This window comes from Piliocolobus tephrosceles, chromosome 1, assembly GCF_002776525.5.
Source record: "Piliocolobus tephrosceles isolate RC106 chromosome 1, ASM277652v3, whole genome shotgun sequence".
In the NCBI taxonomy this organism is placed as follows: domain Eukaryota; kingdom Metazoa; phylum Chordata; class Mammalia; order Primates; family Cercopithecidae; genus Piliocolobus; species Piliocolobus tephrosceles.
The window spans coordinates 215,591,892-215,604,327 of NC_045434.1; the positions used below are offsets into that span (position 1 = coordinate 215,591,892).

At 56.0% G+C, this 12,436-nt stretch overlaps 1 protein-coding gene across 1 annotated transcript in view; it reads left to right on the top strand.

Annotated features, from left to right (window-relative positions):
- Nucleotides 1-12,436, top strand: part of ACOT7 (acyl-CoA thioesterase 7) — a 102,141-nt gene that overhangs the window by 5,349 nt on the left and 84,356 nt on the right. The window contains exon 2 of the mRNA XM_023215211.2: nucleotides 4,196-4,313. Coding sequence (XP_023070979.1) covers nucleotides 4,196-4,313 — 118 coding nt within the window. The remainder of the gene's footprint in view (nucleotides 1-4,195; nucleotides 4,314-12,436) is intronic.

The window sequence follows — 12,436 nt, forward strand, 5'->3', positions numbered from 1 at the left end:
TCTTTTCTTTCTTTTTTTTTTAGACAGTCTCACTCTGCCACCCAGGCTGGAGTACAGGGGCGTGATCTCAGTTCACTGCAACCCCCGCCTTTCAGGTTCCAGCCATTCTTCTGCCTCCGCCTCCTGACTAGCTAGGATTACAGGCATGCACCACCGCGCACTGCTGATTTTTGTATTTTTAGTAGAGATGGGGTTTTACCATGTTGGCCAGGCTGATCCTGAACTCCTGACCTCAAGTGATCCGCACCCCCCTCGGCCTCTGTAAGTGCTGGGATTACAGGTGAGCCACCTCGCCTGGCAGCCAAATATATTTCTTTCTTTCTTTTTTTTTTTTTTTAAAAAAACATATATTATTTATGATGTGCAGTCCCTATTCTAAGCACTTGTCACATTCACTTCATCCTTACTCTCTCTCTAATAAGTACACTACCCCCATCTTCTGGATGAAGAAACTCAAACAGAAAAAAAGTTAAATAATCTGTCCAAGGTCTTGCAGCTACTAAGTGCCAGAACTGGGATTCAGAGCCAGAGAGGCCAGTGCCAGGACTGTGCTCCCACCTTCTGCTCCGTTCTGCAAAGGAAGAGAGGTCTGAAGTCTGCATGGTATGCAGGGACCAAGAGTCTGCTGAGTTGCTGGACAGCAAAGGGCAAGGTTGTTTTCTTTTTTTTGAGATGGAGTCTCTCTCTGTCGCTGAGCTGAAGCACAGTGGCGCAATCTCAGCTCACCGCAACCTCTGCCTCCTGGGTTCGATTCTCCTGCCTCAGCCTCCTGAGTAGCTGGGACTACAGGCATGCACCACCACGCCCAGCTAATTTTTTTTTTTTTTTTGTTAGTAGAGACGGGGTTTCATCGTGTTCGCCAGGATGGTCTCGATCTCCTGACCTCGTGATCCGCCCGCCTCGGCCTTCTGAAGTGCTGGGATTACAGACATGAGCCACCGTGCCCGGCAGCCAAATATATTTCAATTTTCTTTTTTTCTTTTGAGACAGCCTCTCACTCTGTTGCCCAGGCTTGAGTGCGGTGGCGCAATCATGGCTCACTGCAATGTCCTCTTCCCAGGCTCAAGTGATCCTCCCACCTCAGCCTGTCTAGTAGCCACAGCGCCCAGCCTAGATTTCAGTTTTTTAATAGTAAAGAGGGGCCGGGTGCAGTGGCTCATGCCTGTAATCCCAGCACTTTAGGAGTCCGAAACAGCGGATCACCTGAGGTCAGGAATTCGAGACAGCCTGGCCAACGTGGCAAAACCCTGTCTCTAGTGAAAATACAAAACAGCCAGGCGCAGTGGTGCGTGCTTATAATCCCAGCTACTCAGGAGGCTGAGGCAGGGGAATCGCTTGAACCCGGGAGACGGAGGTTGCAGTGAGCCGAGATCGTGCCACTGCACTCCAGCCTGGGTGACAGAGTGAGACCCTGTCTCAAGAAACAAACAAACAAACAAATAGTAAAGAGGAACGTGAAGTGCTTTCGGTACCTGTGTCTTTATTAGAAATGGGAAAACAAAGTCTCCAGTGAGAGGCAGCTGCTTCCCTGGCTCCTCTGGCTGTCGCCCCTGCCTGCCTGGAGACGGAGGCAGTCGTGGACACGGTCCTGGGATGGACATGCTTGGCCTTGGCCAGGCCATGGGGCAGGGCCTGAGAGAGTGACAGAGCTGTGTATGGGTCCTGGAGGCTGGCTGGGCCCAGCTGCTCCTGAGCTGTTTGGAAGGAATGAGGGAGGTAGGAAGGGGGAGAGGGAGGGGCCAGGTGCGGAGCAGCTGGTTGGGAAGGAATCCCAGCGGAGGCCGGGACTCACGGACTCACTGGCTGCCCCGGCTTGGAGGGAAGGTGTCTGATTTGGGCCAAGGGGGAAGGGGTGAGTGAGTGAGTTGGGCTTTGGGCCTCATGCCTTGGAGGTGACAGCACAATCCCCAGGCAGGAATCAAGTCCTGTGGGGGAGAGCTGTATCTGACCTTGAGGGCAGGGGCTGGCTTCCTGGGTGGTCAGTTGGGGAGTTAGGATGGTCCTTGGTGCAGGACCCGAGGTGCCAGAGAAAGGTGGCCAGGCCTGTGGCAGCCGGCTGGTGTGCAGTCTGCAGTTCCTGGCATGTACTCCTGATGGCACAGCGCCAAGTGCCGAGTCCTCACTTTGTTGCCAGGTGTCTCTAGGCTCTTCCCTGGGCCTCAGGCACTGTCCCTGGCCTTCTGTCTTAAAGGCTACCCGCTTATCTGTCCTGTCTCCGGTGCCTGCCGCATCAAAGCACTTCCTCTGCTGCTCTGTAGCCCTTGGCCTGCGCTTCCTCTCCCTGGCCTTGTGTCATTCCTGGGGGCCAACCTGCTGTGTGTGGCTCCACTTCACAGACAAAGTGAGGCCTGCAGCAGTCATTCAGGCTGCTGTGGAGGGCGGCTCTGGTGCTCCTGGGAAACGCTGGGCTGATGTTTCCTCAGTGTCTAGAACCAGGGGCTGGGCCCTGCTCTCCGCACCTACCCACAGCCTTGGCTAGTGCCTCCAGGACAGGCCTGTGTGGAAAGGGACTCTCTGCCCCTGCAGCTGGTGCAGGGAAGGCCCTTCCTACTAAGTGGAAAACAAAGGGACGAGGTTGATAGAATCGTTTTGTGACTTATAATTGGCTACATGGTAACTCAGATGAAAAAACCCAAAAACCTTTCATAGAGTAAGTTCAATTTTTAAAAACAGAGATATTTTAACGTGAACACTCGAGAAGCCAAATGAGGCTTCTTGTGTGCGCTGGGGATGCCCCGGCCACCGTGTGTTGTGCCGTGCTTCCTGCTCCACAGGCCACTGTCCTGAACCTCCTGCGGAACCTCGGGCCCTGCCTGACCTCAGGGCCAGAAGCCAGCTGGCCTAGTGGCCTTGGTTTGCATAATAGACTCTCACCCAGGGTGGAGGGGTGACACTGGGGATGGGCAGCTGTCGGTCGCTGGAGGACATCTGTGGTCATTTGCTCTAGAAGTGGCATCCTGTGGCCAGAGGTTGGGTTTCTTGGAGCTTCCGACCAGGTTGGCTAAATACTTAACGAAGAGGGAAAAATTCTCCTGGTTAATGTGTGGACTGTCTACCGTGTACCATGTGCCAGCGCTGTCGTGGGGTGAGCGTGCGATCTGCATGTCTCCCACAGTCACGTGAGGCAGTGCTGTCGTTGTGCCCATTGTACAGACGAGCACATGGAGGAGTGAGGGTACTGACAGCTTGCCCAGGTTACCTAGCGAGTAAGAGCCAGAGCCAGGAATGCTCTCGGGAGAGTGACTTGCTCAGCCTCGGAGCCGCTAGAGAAGCAGGGAGGAGATGCAGACCTGGGGAGACGCTGCTCCTGGGGCCCCCACACTGGCCAACAGGGCCGGGCAGGCTGCACAAGCCGCAGGTGGGTGCTGTACCCTGGACCTGTGCCCACTGCCTGCCACTCATCTCCAGGCCTTGGCCTGTGAAGGTGGCTTTCATCAGCCAGGTGCTGTCTGGGAAGATGCCAGGCAACTTGCCCTGGTGGGACTGCCAAGCTGGCTTGTTGGGATTCCAGAGATTTCGTGGAGCTCCCACGCTGCCAGCTGCTCACAACAAGGATGAAGTTGTTCCTCTTTGGGGAAGTGAGGTGGCGTTTTCATTCTCTCCAACCTAGGAGAGCTCCCTGCCCTCAGTCCGGGGCCTGACTCCACACTGCCCTCCAGGACCCGCAGAGGAGCTAACGCGTAGCGGGCAGGCGCTCACCTGCTGACAGGGCCTGGGGTCTTGAAGCTGTGACTCATGTCTAGTTCTCAGAACAGCCGTGGCTACCTGGTTCCTCTGGGACTCCTGATGGGGGTGGTGGCGGTCCTGGGAATTTGCTTTTCACCGTCTGTGTTGGTCACTGGGAACCCCAAGGGCTGAGTTGCCACCTCCTGCCCTGTGGCTCTGCTTAAAGGTCTTTACCATCAGCCCTTCCCTGCCAGGGCAGGCCAGGGACCTGTGGCTTCAGGGGGAGAAAGTGCCCCTCTGCCCTCCTGCTCTGTCATGGAAACAGCATCTCAGGGCCCCTTCTGTGGCCTGGCAGATGGCGGCGCACGCCGACGAACACACCACCTAGGAAAAGCCCAAACATGGGGAAGGTTCTCTTTCCTCCGGGAGCCATCGAGCCCTTTGGGGACCTTCTCCCCTCCTTGGATTGTGACCGTTGCACGAATGGCGTCCTCTCCAGAGGCCTCATCCTGCTTCTCCTCTGCCCTAGGATCATGCGGCCAGATGACGCCAACGTGGCCGGCAATGTCCATGGGGGGACCATCCTGAAGATGATCGAGGAGGCGGGCGCCATCATCAGCACCCGGCATTGCAACAGCCAGAACGGGGTAAGGGTCTGGGCCCCATACCTCTGGGCCCTGGAGGCCGCACCAGTGTGGGTTCAGGACAGGAGTTCCCCGGGGAGCCGGGCCTGCAGCCTTCCCTCCCCTTGTGCACTGGGCCTTGGGAACTTTGGGGGAAGTGGCCCAAGCAGTTCTGCACCGGACCCTCAGAGCTATGCTTGGTTTTGGCCTCAGCCAGGAGGTGTGGGAACCCACCAGAGATGAAGCGTCAAGCAAGCTGACAGGCCCTCCCTCCACCACTGCCCGCCATGCCGAGTCCCCTGCCCACCTGGCCCTGATCAGAAGCATGCCCTGCCTGCGTGGGGTGGACTTCATTGCAATGGCCAAGAGCTGAGACATAGGGGCCACACAGCAGACGTAGGGGAGGTCCCACCTCTGCCCTGACCAACCCTGGTGGCCATGGCAAGTGCTGTGGCTCTCTGCGACTTGGCCACTTCCTGGCTTTGAAGCTCACTGGCCTGGTACCACTGTGCCCACGATGGGGGCAGCTCTCCACCTGCCCCAAAATCGTGCAGCTGGGGAGGGCCCTGCGACCCCAAAGCTGGGAACAAGGGGCATGGTCTCTAGTGTCAACCTCAGGGCTGCTGTAGGACATTCAGCCATCCCCAGCTCTGGGGAGGGGACATTTTCTCTGAAGGTCAGCTGTGGGGGAGAAGCCAGCCCTTGGGTACTGAGGACAGGGCGTCTGCCGTGGTGCCGCAGCTGCAGCCTTTGCACTATGGGGCTCGGTTAGCACACCTGCTGTGGCCTCCAGGGAGGCAGAGAGGAGGACTCAGCCCCAGCTTGGAGAGTGGGAGCATATGCCCCACCATGGGCACGGGCATGATGCCACTCTATCAAGAGGCCAAGTGGAAGCCACATCAGAGACCAGGGGCCAGCGGAGGCGCTGTGAGCTCTGAGCCACACTGGTGAGATGCAGGAAGTGGCTGCTGGCTCTTTCAGCCTGGGCTGTCGGAACTAAGACCACAGCCTGCTGGCTTGTGAACAGCGGAAATGTGTTTCTCACAGCCCTGGAGGCTGGAAGTCCAGGATCAGAGCGCCGGCAGATTCTGTGTCTGTTGAGGGCCCGTTTGTTTCCTGGTTCGTAGACAGCACATCACTTCCTGTGTGTCCTCACTTAGCAGGAGGGGCTCTCTCAGGCCCTTTTACAAGGACACTAATTCCATTTGTGAGGGCTCTGTCCTCATGCCCTCATCACCTCCCGAAGGCCCTGCCTCCTATACCATTCCCTTGGGGGTTAGGATTTCAACACAGGAATTTTGTGGGGACACAGTCATACAGAGCATGGCACATGCATTCAGCCTGGAACAGTGGGCAGTGTGTGTTCCAGTGGAGGAGTGGAAGCTCTGTGTGTGTGTGTGTGTGTGTGTGTGTGTGCGCGCGCGCGCGCGCATGTGCGTGTGTGTGCATATGTAGAATGAACCAAGCCACAGTAAGTGTGGATGGTTGGATGTGGATGTGGGGGATGTTGCGTGGTACAGGTTAAGGAGTGGGTTTGCTGGCAGGGCCTGGTTTAGGAGGGGTGGATGGCTGGGCTGGGGCTGGATTGATTCCTTGGACCCGAGGCTCCGGTGCAGCTCGGTCACGTTCAGAGAGCACCCTCTGGTGGCTGTGGGGAGGATGGGCCTGCGCCTGAGAGCCTGGGGCAAGGGTGAGGGCCAAGTCCCAAATTCCTGTTGCACCCTTCCAGAGAGAGACAGTGAGGGTCCCTGGCAGGAGAGGATGGACACGGGGAAGGAAAAATCCCCAAGATGGGAAGGAAAGGTAAAGGAGGGGCTTGGAAGGCCAAGAGGGTGATGCTGTCACTCATAATCACAGAATTATTTTGCTGCCATTTGGTCAGCACTTGGCATTCTGCAAAGCTCCAAAATGCTTTAGGAGCTAAAGTTTAGCTCATGGAATCCTCACAACACCCCAGAGAGGCAGCTGTTCTTGTTTTTATTTTCTGAGACAGAGTCCCACTCTGTCACCCAGGCTGGAGTGCAATGGTGCGATCCCGGCTCACTCTAACGTCTGCCTCCCAGGTTCAAGTGAATCTCCTGCCTCAGCTTCCGGAGTAGCTGGGATTACAGGCGTGCACCACCACACCCAGCTACTTTTTTTGTATTTTTAATAGAGACGGGGTTTCACCATGTTGGCCGGGCCGGTCTCGAACTCCTGACTTCAAGTGATCTGCCCACATCGGCCTCACAAAGTACTGGGATTACAGGCGTGAGCCTCTGTGCCCAGCTGCTGTTGTTATTTTTATTATCCCAATCGCATAGATGAGGAAACTGAGGTACAGAGAGGTTGAACACTTGCTTGAGGCCGCCTAGGGAGGCAGTTGGTAGGTCTGGGCTGTGACTGTGCCTTGAACCTGTGCTTTGAACACTTGCCCCTCCTTGCTTCTCCAGATCTGGGGCTACTGGAGGGACAGTTTTGACACATTGGCTTGGAGAAGCCTCTGGGCTGCTGGTCCCCAGGATGGTGATCCAGAAATTCTAGGCTCAGGAGGAGGTCTCTGAGTTCCAGGCAGCCCCAGGGTGTGGGGGTGAGAACAGTCCCGGTGCCTAGAAGGGCTTTGCTGGGGCCCTGGGTGGGGCAGGGGACCCCCCCATCCACACTTCCCTGGTGATGCCTTCCAGTCTGTGGCTGGAAGTCCCAAGGTTCTGTCTCTGGGGCCTCTTGGCCAGCCCCATCTGGATGCCTTCTTGGCCTGCTTGGCCTTGATGTGCAGAAAAAGACACTCCTGTCCGTGCCCCGGGCTTGCTTCTTCCAGCCTCCCTCCCCTCGGTAAATGGTCTCTGCAGCCCCCAGGTGTTCAGGATCAGAGTCTGGAGCCTCTGTCAGCCTCTCTGCCTCCCACACTCATGAGGCTCTGGGAGCAGATCCCATTGCTTTACCTTCCGGGAAGGCCAGATCTGAGCACAGCTCCCCAGGCCCACCCTCACTTTGGGTCCAATGGTGCTGCTCTCCTGATCACCCGATCACCTGATCACTGCAGCACCCTCCTGACAGGTCATCCTGCTGGTCCCTGCTGCCTCGTTCTCCACCAGTAGCCAGGGACATGTGGTCAGAGCACAGTACTGCCTGCTCAGAGCCCTCCAGATCTCCTGTTTTGCCCAGAGTCAAAGGCACGTCCACATGAGTCCCTGTCGCTGCCTAGCGCGGCTCTGGGACCTCGCCTCCTGCATCTCTTTCTCAACTCTGCTCTGGCCACATTGGCTTTTCTGCTGCTTCTTGGACTTGCTGGGTGCATTCCTGCCTTGGGCCTTTGCACTGGCTTCCCCTAGATATCTACAGGGCCCTCCCCTCACCTCTTCCGGGCTCTACATAAAAACCTTGTAATCCCAGCACTTTGAGAAGCCGAGATGGACAGATCACTTGAGCTCAGGAGTTTGAGGCCAGCCTGGGCAACAGGATGAAACTTTGTCTCTACAAAAACTACGAAAATTAGCCGGGTGTGGTGGTATGTGCCTGTAGTCTCAGCTCCTCGGGAGGCTGAGGCAGGAGGATCACCTGAGCCCAGGGAGGTCGAGGCTTCAGTGAGTTGAGATCACATCACTGCTCTCCAGCCTGGGTGACAGAGTGAGACCCTGTTCCTACAAAAACAAAACATGATGTCCAGCCGTGCGCCTGATGGCCTGGCTCCCTCCCTGCTTCCAGCTGCTCTCCACTCCTGACCTTGTACACAGTGGTAGCCCCACGAGGGCAGGCAGGACTTCTGCCCTTGGTTTCCCCAGACTGAGGCATGGAGCATGCTTAGGCATTATCTGATGAATGCTGGGAACTTGGGCCTGGCACTGTCACCATCATGGAGAGCTTCCACCGACTAAGTGCTTACGATGAGCCCGTGGCCGTGCTCGAGCTCACCCTTCCTCTCCCTGTGTAGTCTTCCCAGCCACCTGCTGAGACAGGCACTGTTCTTAACCTTGTTTTACAAGTGGGGAGACTGAGGCCTAGAACAGTTAGGTGGTTTTCCAGACAGCTGCATCCTCAGAGCTGCCTTCAGCCAGGAGATGGCCGTGGCTGGGCACGGTGATGAGACCGCGCCCTCTCTGGGCCCTCACTGGATGCTGGGCATGGTCCACGCACTCCACGTTTGTCAGTTGCCTTATCCCCATCTCCCTGCGTCTTCTGGGCGTTTCCTAAGCACCAAGTTCTTCCCATTCGTTATCTCCTCGAATCTCTGTAGAAGCCTGTTGGGACCATTTATTGCCTGTGTTTACAGAGGCTGAGACATGGAGAGGTTGTGTCGCTGCACAAAGTCACAGAGCTGGTAAGCAGTAGAGCTGTTCTTTTGGGCTCCGCCTCTGAAGCTGCTGTCCTGGCTGGAAGCCGTGTGGCCATGAGGAACCCAGTGCCTGTGGTGTGCTGGGGCACCTGTGCCTCACGGGCCATGTGATGCCGATTGCTTTTGAGAGCATGGCAGAGGGTGCTTCCGGGCAGGTGCTGATCAGGAGCTCGTGGCTCTGTCCCAGGGCAGGGTGGGGCTTTTCCTGCTCCTGCAGTCCTGGGAGCAGGAGGTGTGGGGCACATCCGAGGCACTGGCTGCTGGGAGCTCTTCCTATGGAGCGCAAATACTTGTCAGTCTATGTATCGAAGTTTTGGAGCACACCAGCCTTCATGGACTCCCTGGGCCTGGCCCAGAGCCCTGCCAGCTCCTGGGAAGCAGCCACCCACCAGCAAATCAGAGCCGTCCTGGGTCCCGGCTCCCGGCTCCTGCCATCTGTGCCCATCAGACACACAGAGCCACCTCTCCAGCCTCCCAGGCTGCCAGGTAGTGAAACAAAATCCTCCCACAGGGTCTCCTGATAGTGAAATGGGACCACGGCAAGACTCCTGTGTGGATGCCTGGGAGATATTACTTTTCTTCTTTTTTTTTTTGAGATGGAATCTTGCTCTGTTGCCCAGGCTGGAGTGCAGTGGCGTGGCCTCAGCTCACTGCAACCTCTGCCTCCCGGGTTCAAGCGATTCTCCTGCCTCAGCCTCCTGAGTAGCTGTGACTACAGGCATGTGCCACCACACCAGGCTAATTTTTGTATTTTTAGTAGAGACAGGGTTTCACAATGTTGGCCATGCTGGCCTCGAACTCCTGATCTTGCAATCCACCCGCCTCAGCCTCCCAAAGTGCTGGGATTACAGGCGTGAGCCACCGCACCTGGCCCTACTTTTTTCTTGAGTATGTTAAGCTGGGAGAGAACCAAGCTTAAGGGTCATCAGTGGCCTTCTGCCCTATGAAGGACAGGCTTGAAGCCATTACCAGGTGTCCCCGTGGCGCTGTGGGGAAGGCTCCTGGCTGGTTCTGCATGAGGGGTGTCCCAAGGGACAGTACAAAGAGATGCGCTCTGCCTTCCTCCTGCCTCAAGTCACTCTCTGAGTGAACCTGCTTTTGTGCCTCCTCTGAGAGGCCCTTGGACCCACCCCTCATCCTGGCCTGCAAGGCCTGGCAGCCTGCCTCTTTGGACCTTTGTTCATGTCTCCCACTGCGTCCCTGTGTTCTGGTGGCTCCCCACCACCTCCCCGCTCTGCTCTGCTGCTCTTTCCTCTCTGCTGCTCTTTCCTCTCCCTGTGGTACCAATGCTTCCCCTACCTCCTCCTGCCTAACACCTGGTCTTTCAGGCCTCAGCCCAAATGCCTCTCGTCTGAAGTCGTGCCCCACCTTGACATCTCTGGGCTGTCTTGAGAGCACCTGATGCCATGTGGCGTGGTCTCATTTACTTCTCGTCCGTCCCCTCAGCCAGAACCCAGACTTGTCTGACCTCCTCCCCTCTGTGTACCCAGCACTGAGAAGCCCCACAGATGCTGCCAGAAACCAGCTGCAGAGCAGGGAGGTGGAAGGCCACTGCCCTGGAAAAGCACGCGCCTGTAGGTCTGTTGGATCTGTGTCTGCATGGCATACTGTAATGTACTTGATCAGCCTCAAACAACACACACTTGACTTCATTCCACTTTTATGTCTTGCAGACAGTGCTTGGCTTGTTCCAAGATGGGCACTGCCCTGCCCAGAGGCTGTGCCTAATTCTTGCCTGGCTCTGTGCAGCCCTGCCCTAACAGCCTTTGGCCAATGGGTGGTGCCATAGCCATGTACATTGACTTGGTGGGAGAAAGACACAGTTCCAGGCATTGCTTTACTGTGACCTGTTGTGAGTAGGGCAGGGTTTGCTGGGGGACAAGCCCATGCAAACCAGAATGGGGAAGCATCAGGCCACCCTCACCAGCTCTAGAACTTTTCCTGCCCAGCCCCAGATGCAGTCACAGAATCCCTGCACCTGGGAGAGGGCTCAGACAGAGGCTCCCAGCCGTACCTCCAAAGAAGCAGGTGCTAGGTTTGGGGTGGGTCGCGAAGCTTGCATGTTTGCCCCACCTCGGTGAGTCCTCGTGTAGGTGGGTGAGCTGCACGTTGGTGCTTTGGGGGTGGCAGGCGGTAGGTGGGAGAGCACAGACGCACACACCAGGGCTTGAAGTGACCGCCACATACTCTCTGTGTGCCCTGGGATGCTTGCCTAATGTGTCACCCCTTGTCTGGGTGCTGAAACGATCACCTGGGCCAGTGATGCCGGAGCTGGCCTAGGCCCCTCCCTCACCTGCTCCCTGCCCGCCCTGGGAAGCCTGAGGGTGCCTCAGTGTCATGCTGTCAACGTCCTAAGGAAGTGATCGTTGCAGTAGAAAGTCATGGCAGTCCTCTGGGAAATGGAGACTCACATTCCCCATGGCTCAAACACAAGGTCATCTTTTGTGTCATTTATTCAGCAAAGATGAAAAATAAGTCAATTCTGAGTGTTGATCAGGATGCTATGAGGTGCCAAAGGCCAGGCCAGTCACTGCTGTACCGAGAAACACTTAGGACCGTATATGAAAGTATTTGTCATTGCCGGGCGCGGTGGCTCACGCCTGTAATCCCAGCACTTTGGGAGGCCGAGGTGGGTGGATCACCTGAGGTCGGGAGTTCGAGACCAGCCTGACCAACAGGGAGAAACCCCGTCTCTACTAAAAAAAAAATACAAAATTAGCCGGGCGTGGTGGCACATGCCTATAATCCCAGCTACTACGGAGGCTGAGGCAGGAGAATTACTTGAACCTGGGAGGCAGAGGTTGCGGTGAGCCGAGATCGTGCCATTGCACTCCAGCCTGGGCAACAAGAGTGAAACTCCGTCTCAAACAAACAAACAAAAAAAAAAGTATTTGTCCTCGGGTCCAGAAAATAATCCCAAATGCAGAAAATGTTTAAGTAAAAGGGTGCCCATTACAGCATCGTTTGTAATGAGAATCAATTGGAGATGCCCCAGATCTCTAATAAAAGAAGAAGAATGTTCAATTCCACCTGGCTAGCCATTGAAAGTAATTTTCTAAAAAAAAGTTAGGTACGGTTGCATGTGCCTGTAGTCGCAGCTACTTAGGAGGCTGAGGCTGGAGGATCACTTGAGCCCAGGAGGAGTTTGAGGCTGCAGTGAGCATGATAGTGCCTGTGAATAGTCATTGCATTCCTGCCTGGGCAACACAGCAAGGACCTGTCTCTAAAAATAATAATAATTTTGTATTGGAGTGCCTTGAAAAGGAAGTCACTGGAAAGGATAAGGAAATCTTTCACATACAGCCACTCAGACAGAGTGTTTGTGTCTCCCATGTGTTGAAATCCTCACCCCCAGGGTGATGGTATTAGGGGGTGGGGCATTTGGGAGGTGATGAGGGCATGGGGGTGGAGCTTCACGAATGGAATCAAGGTCCTCATGAAAGGTGCCCAAGGGAGCTCATTTGCCCCAACCACCACGTGAGGTCACACGAGAAGCGCTATGAACCAGGAAGCTGGCCCTTACCAGACACGGAATCTGCCCATCCCTGATCTTGGAATGACCCAAGTCCCTGGAGACTTCTAGCCTCCAGGGCTGTGAGAAATAAATTTCTGTTGTGCCTAAGCTGCCCAGGCTGTGGCATTTTGTTATGGCAGCCCAATGAACTGAGACCCAAACCTACAGAGGATGATCCCTAGGGTAGATGAAGAGAGAAAAGCAGGTGCAGCACCGCCTGTCCACGTCCACCATCGGGTAGATGAAGAGAGAAAAGCAGGTGCAGCGCCGCCTGTCCACGTCCACCATCGGGTAGATGAAGAGAGAAAAGCAGGTGCAGCG